Source organism: Triticum aestivum, chromosome 3B (assembly GCF_018294505.1).
Source record: "Triticum aestivum cultivar Chinese Spring chromosome 3B, IWGSC CS RefSeq v2.1, whole genome shotgun sequence".
Lineage (NCBI taxonomy): Eukaryota > Viridiplantae > Streptophyta > Magnoliopsida > Poales > Poaceae > Triticum > Triticum aestivum.
In genome coordinates this window covers 172,513,500-172,530,746 of record NC_057801.1, presented here as the reverse complement: position 1 = coordinate 172,530,746, position 17,247 = coordinate 172,513,500, and the positions used below count along the sequence as shown (strand labels likewise).

Below are 17,247 nucleotides of genomic sequence, written 5' to 3'. Positions count from 1 at the left end.
TAAAATACTTTCCCTTCCCAAACACGAGTGAGATGACCGCTTGCTGATTAGTTTATGTTAGATGTAGTGACATGTGTGAGGTCTCCCTAAGTGCCTTATTTATTGTGTTGCTTATAATCTTTTATGTAAATACTTCCTCCCTCCCATCCCGCAAAAAAAATCGACTTGAATATATTCGTGCATTTGAAAATGAATTCATGGATTTGAAATAAAATTCACATGTTTTGAAAAAAATCACGAAATTGAGAAAACTTCATGAATTTAAAACTATTTTAAATTTAAAAAATCCACGGAATTTAAAACTTCATGAATTTGATAAAGTTCATGCATTGAAAAGATAAAAATAAAAAAAAAGAAAGAAGAAAAATTGGACAGTAACCCAGCCGAAAAAAACACAAATAAAATTAAAAAAAATCAAACCAAACGCTTCTTCAAGCTTCCCAACCGGTGTACTGCCATGTACTTTTGTTAGTGTGTACTACCGTTTACTTATAAAATACTTTCCCTTCCCAAACACGAGTGAGATGACCGCTTGCTGATTAGTTTATGTTAGATGTAGTGACATGTGTGAGGTCTCCCTAAGTGCCTTATTTATTGTGTTGCTTATAATCTTTTATGTAAATACTTCCTCCCTCCCATCCCGCAAAAAAAAAATATACTTCCTCCCTCCCAAGCGTTCTTATATTATGGGACGGAAGAAGTAGCTTGCAAAAACGTCTTACATTGTATGACGAAGAGTAGTAGAGATGAGTTTAAACCTAATGAGTCACCATTTAACTATTTAATTATAAGGGATATTAGATAACTTGTCGTAACTGCTGTAAATCTGGAAAGAAGAGCCAAATGTGGGATTTGCCAAAACAATCTACATTTTTATATAAGTACAAATCACTTAACAATCATGCCCTCCTTGACTACTCACACCATGCTAGTATATCTATTTCTTTAACTGTGATCATCCTCTATGTCTTTTGTTGCAGTAAAAGGAAGAAAGTATCTTCACAACCCTATCAACCAATGTGCTATCTTCAAATCTTCAAATACGGTTTGATTATTGACCTATATATTCTGCACATACATATCCAAACGAGTTCAAGCATCTTGGCCGGTGAGCGCGGCGTAGAAGAGGATGTTCCAGGTGTCCGGCAGGCCGGCGATGCACCAGTGGGTGCAGTCCTGGCCGAACATGCCGCCGTACTTGCCCGGGTGCGCGTCCTTCCGCAGCTGCGACAGGTAGGTGAAGTCCAGCAGGTACACCGGCTTGGCCATGCGGGCGAGGGCGTTCCTGATCACCGCCTGCTGCGGGATCGCCCCGCCGGGGTACGGCCCCCCGGTGCTGTTCAGCGGCTCCGTCTCCCCCGCGCACGACTTCCTCGGCGAGGCGCCCCATTCTTGCCCCCTGAACCATTGCAGCCACATCGAGACCTTATTACAGAATTGATAGATAGATGTGGATGCGACACACGAGCACGTGAAATTTTCAGGACAAGTTGGTGTGGCTGTGGTTCGGTGGTTCAGTGGTAGCAGTCGAGGGCCAAGAGATGTCGGCTACATAGTCCGCATATTGCTTTGAAGGATTCAGTTGGCAAAATCATGGAAATTGTGGAGTAGCGAGGCAGATTGGATTACCTGTAGTGAGAGGGGGAGATGCCCTGGAAGAAGACCTTGGCGCTGGTCTGGACGAGGTTGGCGTCCACCCATCCGGCCCAGGTGTTGAGCGCCTTGGTGAAGGCCGCCGTCCGGTCCATGTCCTTGGCCACCTGGCTGCCCTCCTGGATGTAGTCCCAGCTGCAGCAACGACACACACACACACACACCGTGCGAGTTCAGAGTTGAGTCATAATTAATAACCTGCCTGAAAAAGAAGCAGATGACACGAGGCCGGTCGTACGGCTGGTCCTTGCCGGAGCGCGGCCACCAGTGCCAGGAGTCGAAGACGAGCACGTCGGCGCCGAGCCAGTTGCGGCCTTCGTCGATCTTGTCGAGCTTGAGCACGCGGCCGGCCTTCTCGCTCACGATGTCCACCAGGTAGTGCGACAGGTAGTACACCAGCGTCACGTTGTACTCCTGCGTGCACCACACCTCGTCAGCTCTCAGCTTCACCCAGCCATCAATCAAACCCCCCAAACACCGTCCGGCACAGCTGGGCAGAACTTTTCATGGCCCCATTTGGCCTTGCAGGAAGGAGGCAATCAATCACCACCCTATAGTTAACAATGTAGTACTATAAAAACAGCAGCACGATCAGCACCGAACTGCACGTGGGTGTCCTTGACTCGTTGTATGCGTCGGCGCTGAATGGCGCCAACGCAGAGCCCAGATCATGTTGTACTCGTCGAAGCCGGCCACCGGCAAAAGGCCAACGAGGTACACTGGGAGATCAATTTTTCTGGTCCTGACGGTCTGACACAAACACGCAAAAACGCGTAGCAGCAAGCAACACGGCAAGCAACAAGAACAGCTGATGGAACCACCGGACTCAAGTGAACAGAGTCAGTGGTAGCAGTTCAATATAGAATCATGGAAATGGGGGGAGCACCCACCACGAGCATGTCAAGCTAGATCTGAACTAAATAGGGTTAAGTCATAGGAGTAGATCGCACCATCCCGGCAACAGCAGCACCGGCAAGCGCACGGCAGTGAGCAGACAGCCCATTTAGGCCAGCTCACTTGGGGCACTTGCCATGCCCGGCTCGTTGAGATTCTGTTTCTTTTCTTTATCAGATTCTGTTCTAATCCAAGAGTTAATAAACAGTGAAAATAATTTGCCTCGAGAGAAAAAGGACAAGAAAACAGAGGAAAAAGAAGGAAGAAAAGAACAGAAAACAGAGAATATAATCTGGCCTGGAGGGGAAAAAACAGAGGAGAACGAACGAAAAGAAACGCACGTGCGGCAAGCAACCCGAAATTCGTCCGGCATTGCCGTTTTCTAGTCCTGTTGACTTGTAGTATATCGCGAGACCCAAAGGGAGGCTTCGTCGACATCGGACACGCTGGCCATGCAGCGCAGCGCAGCGCACGAAATTGATGCGGTGGCGTGCGGTCCAGCCGCCGGAGTTGTCCCTCCCGTCGCGCCGTAGGTCTTTGAAGCTCAGCCCTCCATTCCCACTTCACCCGACGCGGCGGCAGACCCCACTGGGCTGATCACCTCATCATGGCCGCCTGTATCGCCCAGGCCCCAGCCCCACCCGCCATCTTTTTTACCGGACGATCTTACGTGGAAGAAAGGAAACCGACGAAAGAACAGCGGGGCAGAGAAGGAAGGAAGAATGCGTCGGCACGTACATCGAACGTGACGGTGGTCGCCGGGTCGATCCTCCCGGAGCGCGGCGAGACGGTGGCCCGGGCGTCGGGCGCCGCCGCGTGGAGCATGCACAGCAGCGACTCGTACTGGTTCAGCGCCAGCGAGTCGCCCACGAACATCACCTTCTTGCCGCCCCACATCCGCAGCAGCGCCAGCCCGTCGAACCTGCGCGCAAACACCATCATCTCAAGTTCTCAACGCCGCAATTCGATCTCACGATAATCGTCGTTTCGGCGACGCCATTACAGTTACGAACCTGGGCGGGGAGCAGGGCGGGCTGGGCTGCCACCGGTACTTGAGATACTGCTTGTCGGGGCGGCTGAACCGGCGGCAGTCGAACTCGCCGCGGACGAAGGGGCAGCTCGCCGAGTCGTAGAGCGGGTACGACTCGTCCGCCAACCAGGCCCCGGCGAACATGTCGCACGAGCCGCCGGACGACTCCGACGCCGGCCGGTGCTGGTTTTTCTTGGAGATCGTCAGCGCGGCGGCCGCCGCCGCCGCGGTGCATGCCACCAGGAGCAGGGCCACGATGGTCGCGGCGATCACCGTGCGGCGCCTCATGTCGCTCCTCCGGCCCAGGAGGCGGCGGACGGGCAATGGTGGTGAGGAAGATCGGGCGCGCCGGCCGGGGAGGTTCTTGTGACGGCCAAGGAGTGGGAAGCGTGAAGGAGAGGGCGGGTATATGTAGGTGGAAGTGGAAGGCGTCCGGGCAGTGCTGGCAGTGGCAGATGCGCTCCGTTAATGGTAGGTGCTGCTGTTTTTCCATGGATGGATCGATGGACCATCGTATGGCCTGGATGCCCATTCGGCGATTCAAATCGACGGCTGTTTCGACGCATGCATGGTGTAAACGATCAAACCTTCCGGTAAGTGCAGGCAACCCAAAAGGGATCTTGAGGAGGTAATGTCAGTTCGGTTCATCGACTGACGTTAAGGTTTGGCCTAATGCAAATGCCATTAATAATAAGCCTAACGCAAATGCATTACTAGTAATAAGGATACACCAACAAAAAATACGTTTTGCAAACCAAAAGATAACAAGGTACGTACTATTAAATGAGCACATATCCTTTGATGAACACCACACCCATCCTGTTTCAAGATTCTTGCCTTGCCAAACCAACCAGCTTGCTGCCATTTTTACTCGGAAACTCGAAGAGGAAAGGGGATGGCATATGGCACCAACAAAATGGAATGGTATAAACTGGGCGTATCGGGTGGGGGGAATATTAGGCCGGCCAATATATCCTCCTCCCACACGTTATTCCAAGTTCGTCCGTCTCATCCTTCCTGCTAGAACTGTTGACACACCATCATTCCTTAATCCTGACCAAGATGGAGATTCGTTCTCTTTCTCCCGATGACAAATAATGGTAGCATGCGCTTTATCTGAATGAAAGTCACCTTTCACTGCTCCTGCTTTATGTATCCTTGGTCCTGCCACGAGACGCAATTTGTCAGCCGCTCGCTCCATCGCTGGATAGTACTCTTAAAGGAGCAAACAAGATTAGGTGACAGCTGAGCAGGAGAATCCAGGCACAGACCTAGATCGAGAACATGCAGAGCGGCGCAGGGGGAATCAACTCAAATGTGATATCGGCTGCCCTCTCGATCCGATGCAGTTGGACCACATGCGTGCAAACTGTACAACCAGTTCATGTCAGATCACAAAATTATCAGTAGACGATACGCTCTGCTGTCTTAGATTCATACAATACGTGTGTGCTTGGTCCCCGAAGGCAGAGGTTGTTAACTGACGCCGAAAACTTGCATCACAAGCGTTAATTGACACCCTTTCCAGTAGTATCAAATAACACAAGGGGTCTACATCAGTACATTTACTAAACTCCCATGAATTGGAGCCTTGTGGTTAATTGCGGCTGTTGGGACCACCTGGCACCTGGTTTTCAGTCGGTAATTCGTTGGTAGCTGCCCTCGTATGAGCCCAAGGCCCAAGCCTGTATCCTACCTTCCCGTCTCCACCTTCCCATCTCTCTTCTCTTCTTCCAGCCGCCGCCACGCTAGGGTTTGCGGCCGCCGCTAACCTAGCTGCTGCAGGCTCCGCCCCCTCCTTCTCTCACGTGATCACGTCCCTTCCTTCCCCGTTCTCGATCCAGCTCTCCCCCGACTTGGTGATGGTGTAGGCCTTCCTGGTCTTCATCTTGGCCTCTGAGGGAGTCCTGAATTAAGGGTGTCCTCGGACAGCCGGACTATATACTTTGGCCGGACTGTTGGACTATGAAGATACAAGATTGAAGACTTCTTCCCGTGTCCGGATGGGACTCTCTTTTGCGTGGAAGGCAAGCTTGGATATTCAGATATGTAGATTTCATTCTCTGTAACCGACTCTGTGTAACCCTAGCCCCCTCCGGTGTCTATATAAATCGGAGGGTTTAGTCCGTAGGACAACAACAATCAGAATCATAGGCTAGCTTTTAGGATTTAGCCTCTACAATCTCGTGGTAGATCAACTCTTGTAATACTCATATCATCAAGATCAATCAAGCAGGAAGTAGGGTATTACCTCCATAGAGAGGGCCAGAACCTGGGTAAAACATCGTGTCCCCTGCCTCCTGTTACCATTAGCCTTAGACGCACAGTTCGGGACCCCCTACCCGAGATCCGCCGGTTTTGACACCGACATTGGTGCTTTCATTGAGAGTTCCACTGTGCCGTCGCTGCAAGGCTTGATGGCTCCTTCGATCATCTTCAAGGATGCAGTCTAGGGGGAGGTTTTCCTTCCCGGACAGATCTTCGTATTCGGCAGCTTCGTACTGTGGGCCAACTCGCTTGGCCATCTGGAGCAGATCGATAGCTACGCCCCTGGCCATCAGGTCAGGTTTGGAAGCTTAAACTATACTGCCGACATCCGCGGAGACTTGATCTTCGACGGATTCGAGCCCATGTCGGGTGCGCCGAACGGTCACGAAGGACTTGACTTTAATCTGTTGTCAGGCAGTATTCGGGAGATCGCGCCTGCGGTGGCGCCGGGAATCAATCCGGAGTAGATCATACCTTCCGAGGGCGGGTGGATGAACCCCGTCACGGAGGTCGCACACTCATCGGCGTCGGAGCCGAACACTGATCCCACCTCCTGTGAGGGTGGTGTCATCGGACCCACAGACTCGTCTCCGGCTACAGGATCCGAACCGCGTGCGTACGTGCCTATCGAATCGGATTGGGCACCCGTCATGGATTCACCGCCACGGATATTTTTCAGAACTCTCCTTTAGGAGATGTGCTAAACTCATTAAGGTCTCTTTCCTTGTCGAGAGATTCCTGGCCAAACTATGTCCGGCCCGAGTGGGAGGCGGACGACGAAGAAATTCGTTCCCCGCCCACCACCCACCTAATAGCCACTATCAATGACTTAACCGACGTGCATGACTTCAACTCCGAAGATGTAACACCCTCAGTGTCATGCTACAGTAATCCCCTGTTAATGGTGCCAGGTCACCATGCTTACTGAGCTAATTATCACTTGATGAACAATCAAAGTCAAATTCAAATTCAAATTATGAGGGAAATTAAAAATTTATCAAACATGAAAACAGAAATGTTCATCATGTGCCAAATATTCCACAACTAATATTGGTGGTGAGCCAACATTTTTGCAAAGGGTTTAAGTGGCCTAAACTACTTAAAACAGTGACCAAAGCAATAAATTAAATGCCCTTTTTAATTTATAAAATTGGCAACTATTCCAAAAGCCTCCCATCCTTTTTGTAGCAGTGCACTTTAATTCTTTGAAATTGTTTTGGTCAGTGGCATAATTTTGCAAAGTCATTATTGGTAAAAAGGAAAATGCATAAGCTGCTGAAAATAAATAAAAAGGAAAACTAACAGAAAAGGAAAAGGGAGAGAGAGAGGGCAACCCCCCTCCTCCCTGGACTACACCCACCTGGGCCAGCCCACTCCAGCTGGCCAGCCCACTCCCCCTCCCCGGTCGTCTCCCCCCTCGCACTGTTCCACGACCCGAGTCGCTACAGCGCGCCCGTCGCCGCCGAACCCACCTCGTCGGCCACGCTGCTACAGGCGCCGCGGGGAGGATAAGGCCTCCACGCCCTGACGCCTTGAGTACCCCTCCCCTCACCTACGGCCACTCCCACTCCTCTCTGCCTCTGCCTCTCCCCACCAGATCCCCTCTCGAGCTCTCTCCATCTGCTCCGAGCGCCATCGCCGCCGCGTCTTCGTCATCTCCGCGGCCACCGTGCCTTCGACGCGGCCTGGCCGTGCTCCTCGGCATCGCCGTGGACTGCCGCATCTTCTGAAGCCGCTGGAAGGAGCCGAGGAGCTCTGCGTTGCCGACCACGTCGTCGTCTTCCTCGGGTTGCCGGCGATCCCCTTCTTCCCCGACGAACACCGTAGACTCCTGCTGCTCCTAAACTACCACGGGCCTTTCTTGCGCCGCACGGTGAGCCCCTATTCCCCTTACCTCGCTCCCCTGGACTCGTGCGCCCCCGTAGCCACCGCGCCGCCATGGCCGAGCTCAGCTCCGCCGCATAGCACACCGTCGTCGCTGTGGGCGTCGTCATGCTCATCCGAGCACACGAGCGTGCTCAGGGCGTCTCCCTGGTGCCGCCCGAGCCTCTAGCTCGTCTCCCTGCGCCCTCTAGCTCTGTTTCCGTCGCCGCCCGATCTCCGGCGTCCGCCTCGCTGCTCGCCGCCGTCATTTTAGTCCATCTCCGGTCGTGCTAGTGCCACCGCTGGATGCGCCGTCTCGTGCACGTTCGAACGCGGCCATCCGCGTCCAAAATGATGGCCTATGGCCATTTTCCGGTGGATCCCGAGCCGCGCCGCCGCAGGAAATGGCCGCCGGTGTTGCTCCGGCCGCCACGCTGACCTGGCAGCGGTGGGTCCCGCCCAGTGCCGCTGACAGTGGGCCCCTGCGCCTGTGTTTGACCGCGTTGACCATGGTCAACGCGGGATGCTATTCCCCCAACCACTGACTAATGGGGCCCACACCCATAATTAGGCTAATTAAACGTTTTTATAAGTAAAATTAACTTGTTAGACTAATTAGTCACTGACATGTGGGGGCCAACTGCTAACTAACCCCTGTTCAATTAAAATAACCCATTGTTAGCCCCCTGTCAATGACAGGTGGGTCCCCCGTGTCAGTTTTGACCAGTCAACCGGACTGTTGACTGCTGATGTCACTCCTACGTCATGCTGACGTCATTTTCCATTTCTGTTAAAATAAATAAATCCAGAATATGTTTAAAACTTTGAATAATCATAGAAAATAAACCGTAGCTCGGATGAAAATGTTTTCTACATGAAAGTTGCTTAGTAAAATCCAACGAATCCGGATGCACGGTCCGTTTACCTGTCAGATGCCTCTAACTATCTGAACATGGAACATTCCCCCTCCGGTCATTTGTCTGACACAGGTCCGGAACCGGGAATACATTCCCGGTTGGTTTTCCCCCTCTCCTATATCGTGTAGCCTTACATTAGGTCACACCCGGCACAGCTTATTGCCATGTTATGCTTTGTGATGCTATGCCTGCTTTATATTTACTGTTTCTTGCCCTCTTCTCTCCGGTAGACCCCGAGACCGATGCCGCCCCTGTGATCGACTACGTTGACGATGACCCCTTCTTGCCAGAGCAACCAGGCAAGCCCCCCCTTTGATCATCCCGATATCGCCCATTCCATTCTCTCATGCTTGCATTAGATTTTGTTACTATTATTGTTTGCTCCTATTCTGCTGCATAGCCTGTTTATTGTAACCTGCTATTGTTACCTACCTGCTTATCCTAAACTGCTTAGTATAGGTTGGTTAGTGATCCATCAGTGACCCCCCACCTTGTCCTTGTTGCCCCTGCTTCATCATAGAAGACCCGATCAACGGGATCGAAGACCAGACCCCGGCACTGCACATCACTTTCCCCTTAGTTGCTCGACACTACTAGGTTACTATCGAGTGCCGAGGGTGACACCTCTACAGCACTTCTGATGTTAACCCTGTAGTGTAGTTACTCGGTCGTGGTCATCGAGGGTGATTTCCTCTTTAACCACTTCCGATACGACTCTGTCGTGCAACCCCTCAAGTGTGAACCTCGGGGGTGATTCCTCTTACGTTCACCTTGATGATTACATCGAGTGGAATTCACTGGGGGTGATTCCTCGGGTTTTCCCCTTAATGTTTTGGACACACGGATACTTGGACTTTACAGCTGTTACTTGGAAAGGCGGGTTGACCCTGAGGGGTACCCGCGAGTGATGTGGAGTCGGGTTGACCTGGAAGGTGCCCGCGAGATAATTACGAGGCGTGGCCGGGCATTCCTAGCCCTTGCCGCAAGTCCTCGAGACGGGGCAACGGGGTCACATCTTTCGTGAGTCTCTGCTTGTTACCGCGTGCTCCTAATCCACCACGATTTGGATATTTGATCCGAGGGGCCTCTGGCCTGATAGCACTAACCATCACGTGGGCATAGTATGGGCGTTCTACGTCTTATACATCAGCCGAAGCTTAATAGACGTCAGCGACTGAGCGGCGCGCGCCGGGTTGGACTGGTAAGCACCTACCTTTTTCAAGGAGGTAGCTAGGTCTGCTCACCGGCCGCGTACGCAACGTGCAGGAGTTCCCGGGGAGATGGCCCATGACCCCTGGGGGCATAGGTTTAGTCTGGCGTGCTGACCTCTCTATTAAGCCTAGGTCGGGTTGCGGCGTATTGTTTGGCCGAGGCCGGGCATGACCCAGGAAAGTGTGTCCGGCCGGAGTTAATCGAGCGTGGTGGGTAAGTTGGTGCACCCCTGCAGGGAAGAAACATCTATGCATAGCCTGTCCTACGGTAACGGACACTTGGAGTTGTATCCCGATCGATACAACTAGAACTGGATACTTGTGATGAAAATTGGATGGTGATGAGAATTGAATTGTGATGATAACTGGATAGTATGGCTCTGGGATTGCTTTCTCGCAGGGAGTCGAGAAAGGATCTCTGGCCGAGGTTGATAACACTTCTACTACTTTACTTTATGCTACTCTACTCCCTCCGGTTGCTGCAAGATGGTGGTTTCCAGAAGATGCTAGTCTTCGATAGGACTAGGCCTTCTCTCTATTCTGGCATTTCTGTAGCCCAGTCCACACGTACAACCTTCCTTTGATAATGTTGCATATGTAGTGTAGATCCTTGCTTGCGAGTACTTTGGATGAGTGCTCACGGTTGCTTTGCTTCCCCTTTTCCCCCTTCCTTCTTCTTTTTGGTTGTCGCAACCAGATGGTGGAGCCCAGGATCCAGACGACACCACCGACGACTACTACTACCCCGAGGGTGCCTACTACTACGTGCAGGCCGCCGACGACCAGGAGTAGTTAGGAGGCTCCCAGGCAGGAGGCCTTGCCTTTTCGATCGTTGCTGCTGTTGTGCTAGCCTTCTTAAGGCAACTTGTCTAACCTATGTCTGTACTCAGATATTGTTGCTTCCGCTGACTCTTGTGTTTTCGAGCTAATGTATTCGAGCCCTCGAGGCCCCTGGCTTGTAATATAAAGCTTGTATTATTTTAATTTGTGTCTAGAGTTGTGTTGTGATATCTTCCCGTGAGTCCTTGATCTTGATCGTACACATTTGCGTGTATGATTAGTGTACGATTGAATCGAGGGCGTCACAAGTTGGTATCAGAGCCGACTGCCTGTAGGAATCCCCCTTCCACACTCCTTGGCCGAAGTCGAGTCTAGACTTTACAAAACTTTTACTAACATGGTTGTGCGGCTTATGGCCCCACATTGCCATTGGGTGGTATTAGGATCTTTTACTCCTCGTCTATACTCTGGGACTCTGACATCTCTTCTATTCGGGTTAAACAATTTTGCTAACTTTAACATTAGGGTCACGTATCTACTTCCTCCCGGAGAGCCCCTTATTACAAATGATCGCCTGCTGCACCTGAAGATTTCGAAGATACTCTCCGATGTTCTCTCGAGACTTTGCGCCCGTCGCTTTTGCAATTCCCTACCTTCGATAATCCCCCTGAATAACATCCTTGCCGCTTGTACCTTCATCCCTAGTTGCTCCTGTTATTACAAGATACCACTAGTACTCTCCGTTGTTCCGAGAATCCTTTGTGCCTTCTCCTTTGCAGCTTCTTTTCGAACTGCGGATAATTCACTTAACGGGGGTTCGTTCATCCCTAGTTGTTCATTTGCTTTCCAAAATACCTGAAAAGGCTATCTGATCTTTCAAATTCCTCTGTAGCCTATTGCTCTTGATTCTCCTTGCCTGCTTGCATTAGGATTAATTCCATATGTCTAGCAATATTCTTTAGAATTCTTTGTGATTGTCATTCTGTTCCTATGGAAACAGCGTGTGTGCGATTACTCACAATCATCAATTAATCTTTCGAAAATTTCTTTCCGGCTTAGACATCCTTCCAGATATGAGCTGGTTCTTGCCCAATCCAGATTTGATCGGGTACACCTCTAAGTCTATTCAACTTATACATCTTTTGATCAGAGCCTCTGCTTCTGATCCTTCGTCTTGAAATCATAATTTCCTTTGTATCCATGCATCGAATCATTCAGACGTTTCTATAAGCCGATGCCTTTGCATCCCCTTCTTCATCTGATTGATTACCGATACTCACATCAACTCTGTCATGAATCGCCAGATCCAGTGCTGGGTTGTTATCCAACAATGTCCTTCACATCCAAAGTCTTGTGAGTTTTCCCCTGATACATAATACCTTCGGTAAATTGTATCATCTGCTTTGACTCCGATACTCTGCTTTTGAACTCGTATCTTTTGCTTGGTTGATGGTTGTATAGATTCGTAAAAATGCCCCGATGGGTTGAACTTATGCCTTCCATAAGCCGAGTGAACCCGAGAGTTCTCACGAGTCTTACTCTTCTGGTACTTCGCCAGATAAATCCTCTGCACTACAATTTCTTCGAAAAATGAGGAGTGAATGAAAGGTTATGCATTGAAGAAGTGGGAGCCGACCTTGAACCCTTGTGTTCATGCCCATGGACCCGATGTAGAACTTATCGTGGAAGCTGCTTGCAGAAATGATTACCCCTTGTTATAAGTTCATCTTGTATCGGTGGTTTGACCATTCGTAACCGTGGTTCCGACCATAGTTTCTCCTTAACTCCATTTCCCGGACAAGTTAAAATACTTGTCTTCTGCAGATCATTTCATATGTCTAACCTCTATTTTTGATCTACCTCGAGTATTGCCCCCTATTATCTCGAGGATATTGTGTCATTGCACTACCTCTTGTGAATTCTCATTGGAATGATACTTCATCACATCATTCCTATCCTGGTCGGCTATATCATTATCGAGCTAATTTTAACTGTGCTACCCGGTCCTTCTTCCCGGAACACAACTTCCGACGACGAGCTAAGCTTACGTCGACCTTCCTCATCTTGTCATTTCACCTCAAACAACAAGCTTGATTTTCGAGCTTGTGTCACATCCGTGGTTCCAATAACCTTTCGCTTCATCATTCCTTTTGCTTGATGTCGTCGCTGTTCGATGGCCTCTTCATAGTACCTCAACAAAATCTGTCGTGATCCCCATCAATATACTGACCTGTTTCAGGATATCAACCGAATTCATGATGAGAAATGCCATCCTCGCCCCTCGATGATTGGGTTATCATTGACAACGTCCTTGAATTCCTGCCAACACAGACCTGATCGTGTTTGGTTATACCTTACGTTCCGAGATAATCTTGGATTTGAATCTCTTATGATCTACATACCCAATCGTTAATTGAAACACCATATCAGTGCTATCTCAAAGCATGACTGTGGTATTCCGAATATCAACATGAACATTTGAATTGAAATGCTAAATGCTTCTTGTTCAATTATCCAAACACCATGGTATGGGTAAACCTCATAAATTCCTTGCCCCTTTGTCTAAATGGTTTCATACTTGGAGCCCTGTCATGTATATCATGCTCCGCCTTTCCTTGGGAAAGTTACATTCCTAAATCTTGTGTTTAAACACATTTTCCTTTCCATTGGTTTGTTTAACCTTTCTGGTGATCTATATATGTTATAAGCAGAAATAATCCCCTACTTATGGAAACACCTCGAGGTACAAATCAGTCGGTACGACCCTGTTATTAATGTTGGTGACATTCCGGTAAACCCCGATGGACGAGAACTTTGCCTATTGGTCCGCCTCGTTTTAACGAGCAGGAAAATGGTTCTCTTCGTCCCTCGCCCTTGGTACCAGCGTTGTTGGCAACATAACTGACAGTCTATCATCTGACATGTGTTGCTATCGGCCCCTTTCTACTTTTAACCCACATGGTGGGCCCATAACCCACATTTCCACAAGATCGAAACCTGACTCTCTTGTATATCTTTGATTCCGAAATATTCTTGCATTTGGCTTTGTATCATGTCATGAGCCACCTTCAGAGAGATGATCTATTCCCGATGCCCTGAACCCCTTTCTCACACTCAGTTCAGGTATCAATCGTTTGTCCATTCGCTTGAAACTTTCTATTGTACCTTCTTACCTTGCTCTCGATGACTTCCTTGAATTTCAACTCGAGAGATGCCTCTTTGCAACGTTCATTGAGATAGTCCCCAGGTAACTATCTTGTGTTGAGCTCCGTCCTTTCCGAGTCTTTCCCCCTACTACACCCCTTAAATCTCGGGACGAGATTTCTTGTAGTGGAGGAGATTTGTAACACCCTCAGTGTCATGCTACAGTAATCCCCTGTTAATGGTGCCAGGTCACCATGCTTACTGAGCTAATTATCACTTGATGAAAAATCAAAGTCAAATTCAAATTCAAATTATGAGGGAAATTAAAAATTTATCAAACATGAAAACAGAAATGTTCATCATGTGCCAAATATTCCACAACTAATATTGGTGGTGAGCCAACATTTTTGCAAAGGGTTTAAGTGTCCTAAACTACTTAAAACAGTGACCAAAGCAATAAATTAAATGCCTTTTTTTTAATTTATAAAATTGGCAACTATTCCAAAAGCCTCCCATCCTTTTTGTGGCAGTGCACTTTAATTCTTTGAAATTGTTTTGGTCAGTGGCATAATTTTGCAAAGTCATTATTGGTAAAAAAGGAAAATGCATAAACTGCTGAAAATAAATAAAAAGGAAAACTAACAGAAAAGGAAAAGGGAGAGAGAGAGGGCAACCTCCCTCCTCCCTGGACTACACCCACCTGGGCCGGCCCACTCCAGCTGGCCAGCCCACTCCCCCTCCCCGGTCGTCTCCCCCCTCGCACTGTTCCACGACCCGAGTCGCTACAGCGCGCCCGTCGCCGCCGAACCCACCTCGCCGGCCACGCTGCTACAGGCACCGCGGGGAGGATAAGGCCTCCACGCCCTGACGCCTTGAGTACCCCTCCCCTCACCTATGGCCACTCCCACTCCTCTCTGCCTCTGCCTCTCCCCACCATATCCCCTCTCGAGCTCTCTCCATCTACTCCGAGCGCCATCGCCGCCGCGTCTTCGTCATCTCCGCGGCCACCGTGCCTTCGACGCGGCCTGGCCGTGCTCCTGGGCATCGCCGTGGACTGCCGCATCTTCTGAAGCCGCTGGAAGGAGCCGAGGAGCTCTGCGTCGCCGACCACGTCGTCGTCTTCCTCGGGTTGCCGGCGATCCCCTTCTTCCCCGACGAACACCGTAGACTCCTGCTGCTCCTAAACTACCACGGGCCTTTCTTGCGCCGCGCGGTGAGCCCCTATTCCCCTTCCCTCGCTCCCCTGGACTCGTGCGCCCCCGTAGCCACCGCGTCCGCCATGGCCGAGCTCAGCTCCGCCGCATAGCACACCGTCGTCGCTGTGGGCGTCGGCATGCTCATCCGAGCACACGAGCGTGCTCAGGGCCTCTCCCTGGTGCCGCCCGAGCCTCTAGCTCGTCTCCCTGCGCCCTCTAGCTCTGTTTCCGTCGCTGCCCGATCTCCGGCGTCCGCCTCGCTACTCGCCGCCGTCATTTTAGTCCATCTCCGGTCGTGCTAGTGCCACCGCTGGATGTGCCGTCTCGTGCACGTTCAAACGCGGCCATCCGCGTCCAAAATGATGGCCTATGGCCATTTTCCGGTGGATCCCGAGCCGCACCGCCGCAAGAAATGGCCGCCGGTGTTCCTCCGGCCGCCACGCTGACCTGGTAGCGGTGGGCCCCGCCCAATGCCGCTGACAGTGGGCCCCTGCGCCTGTGTTTGACCGCGTTGACCATGGTCAACGCGGGATGCTATTCCCCCAACCACTGACTAATGGGGCCCACACCCATAATTAGGCTAATTAAACGTTTTTATAAGTAAAATTAACTTGTTAGACTAATTAGTCACTGACATGTGGGGGCCAACTGCTAACTAACCCCTGTTCAATTAAAATAACCCATTGTTAGCCCCCTGTCAATGACAGGTGGGTCCCCCGTGTCAGTTTTGACCAGTCAACCGGACTGTTGACTGCTAATGTCACTCCTACGTCATGCTGACGTCATTTTCCATTTCTGTTAAAATAAATAAATCCAGAATATGTTTAAAACTTTGAATAATCATAGAAAATAAACCGTAGCTCGGATGAAAATGTTTTCTACATGAAAGTTGCTCAGTAAAATCCAATGAATCCGGATACGCGGTCCGTTTACCTGTTAGATGCCTCTAACTATCTGAACATGGAACATTCCATCTCTGATCATTTGTCTGACACAGGTCCGGAACCGGGAGTACATTCCCGGTTGGTTTCCCCCTCTCCTATATCGTGTAGCCTTAAGTTAGGTCACACCCGGCACAGCTTATTGCCATGTTATGCTTTGTGATGCTATGCCTGCTTTATATTTACTGTTTCTTCCCCCTCTTCTCTCCGGTAGACCCCGAGACCGATGTCGCCCCTGTGATCGACTATGTCGACGACGACCCCTTCTTGCCAGAGCAACCAGGCAAGCCCCCCCTTTGATCATCCCGATATCGCCCATTCCATTCTCTCATGCTTGCATTAGATTTTGTTACTGTTATTGTTTGCTCCTATTCTGCTGCATAGCCTGTTTATTGTAACCTGCTATTGTTACCTACCTGCTTATCCTAAACTGCTTAGTATAGGTTGGTTAGTGATCCATCAGTGACCCCACACCTTGTCCTTGTTGCCCCTGCTTCATCATAGAAGACCCGATCAACGGGATCGAAGACCAGACCCCGGCACTCACATCACTTTCCCCTTAGTTGCTCGACACTACTAGGTTACTATCGAGTGCCGAGGGTGACACCTCTACAGCACTTCGGATGTTAACCCTGTAGTGTAGTTATTCGGTCGTGGTCATCGAGGGTGATTTCCTCTTTAACCACTTCTGATACGACTCTGTCGTGCAACCCCTCAAGTGTGAACCTCGGGGGTGATTCCTCTTACGTTCACCTTGATGATTACATCGAGTGGAATTCACCGGGGGTGATTCCTCGGGTTTTCCCCTTAATGTTTTGGATACACTGATCCTTGGACTTTACAGCTGTTACTTGGAAAGGCGGGTCGACCCTGAGGGGTACCCGCGAGTGATGTGGAGTCGGGTTGACCTGGAAGGTGCCCGCGAGATAATTACGAGGCGTGGCCGGGCATTCCTAGCCCTTGCCGCAAGTCCTCGAGACGGGGCAACGGGGTCACATCTTTCGTGAGTCTCTGCTTGTTACCGCGTGCTCCTAATCCACTACGATTTGGATATTTGATCCGAGGGGCCTCTGGCCTGATAGCACTAACCATCACGTGGGCATAGTATGGGCGTTCTGCGTCGTATACATCAGCCGAAGCTTAATAGACGTCAGCGACTGAGTGGCGCGCGCCGGGTTGGACTGGTAAGCTCCTACCTTTTTCAAGGAGGTAGCTAGGTCTGCTCACCGGCCGCGTACGCAACGTGCAGGAGTTCCCGGGGAGATGGCCCATGACCCCTGGGGGCATAGGTTTAGTCCGGCGTGCTGACCTCTCTGTTAAGTCTAGGTCGGGTTGCGGCGTATTGTTTGG

The 17,247-nt window shown here is 50.4% G+C and overlaps 1 protein-coding gene across 1 annotated transcript; it reads right to left on the bottom strand.

Annotated features, from left to right (window-relative positions):
• Nucleotides 1–846: 846 nt before the first annotated feature.
• LOC123069211 (protein trichome birefringence-like 38) lies at nt 847–4,025 on the bottom strand. Its single transcript, XM_044491999.1, has 5 exons — nt 3,561–4,025; nt 3,286–3,469; nt 1,892–2,067; nt 1,630–1,788; nt 847–1,399 (listed from the first exon to the last, which is right to left on the bottom strand). The coding sequence occupies exons 1-5, from the start codon at nt 3,863–3,865 to the stop codon at nt 1,093–1,095; spliced, it is 1,131 nt and encodes a 376-aa protein (XP_044347934.1). The 5' UTR covers nt 3,866–4,025; the 3' UTR covers nt 847–1,092.
• Between the last annotated feature and the right edge of the window lie 13,222 nt (nt 4,026–17,247).

Coding starts and splice junctions, on each gene's coding strand:
- LOC123069211 (XM_044491999.1), bottom strand. CDS start 3,865: ATGAGGCGCCGCACGGTGATCGCCGCGACCATCGTGGCCCTGCTCCTG. Junction 3,470..3,560: donor CCGCCCTGCTCCCCGCCCAG/GTTCGTAACTGT, acceptor GTTTGCGCGCAG/GTTCGACGGGCTGGCGCTGC. Junction 2,068..3,285: donor CGACCACCGTCACGTTCGAT/GTACGTGCCGAC, acceptor TGGTGCACGCAG/GAGTACAACGTGACGCTGGT.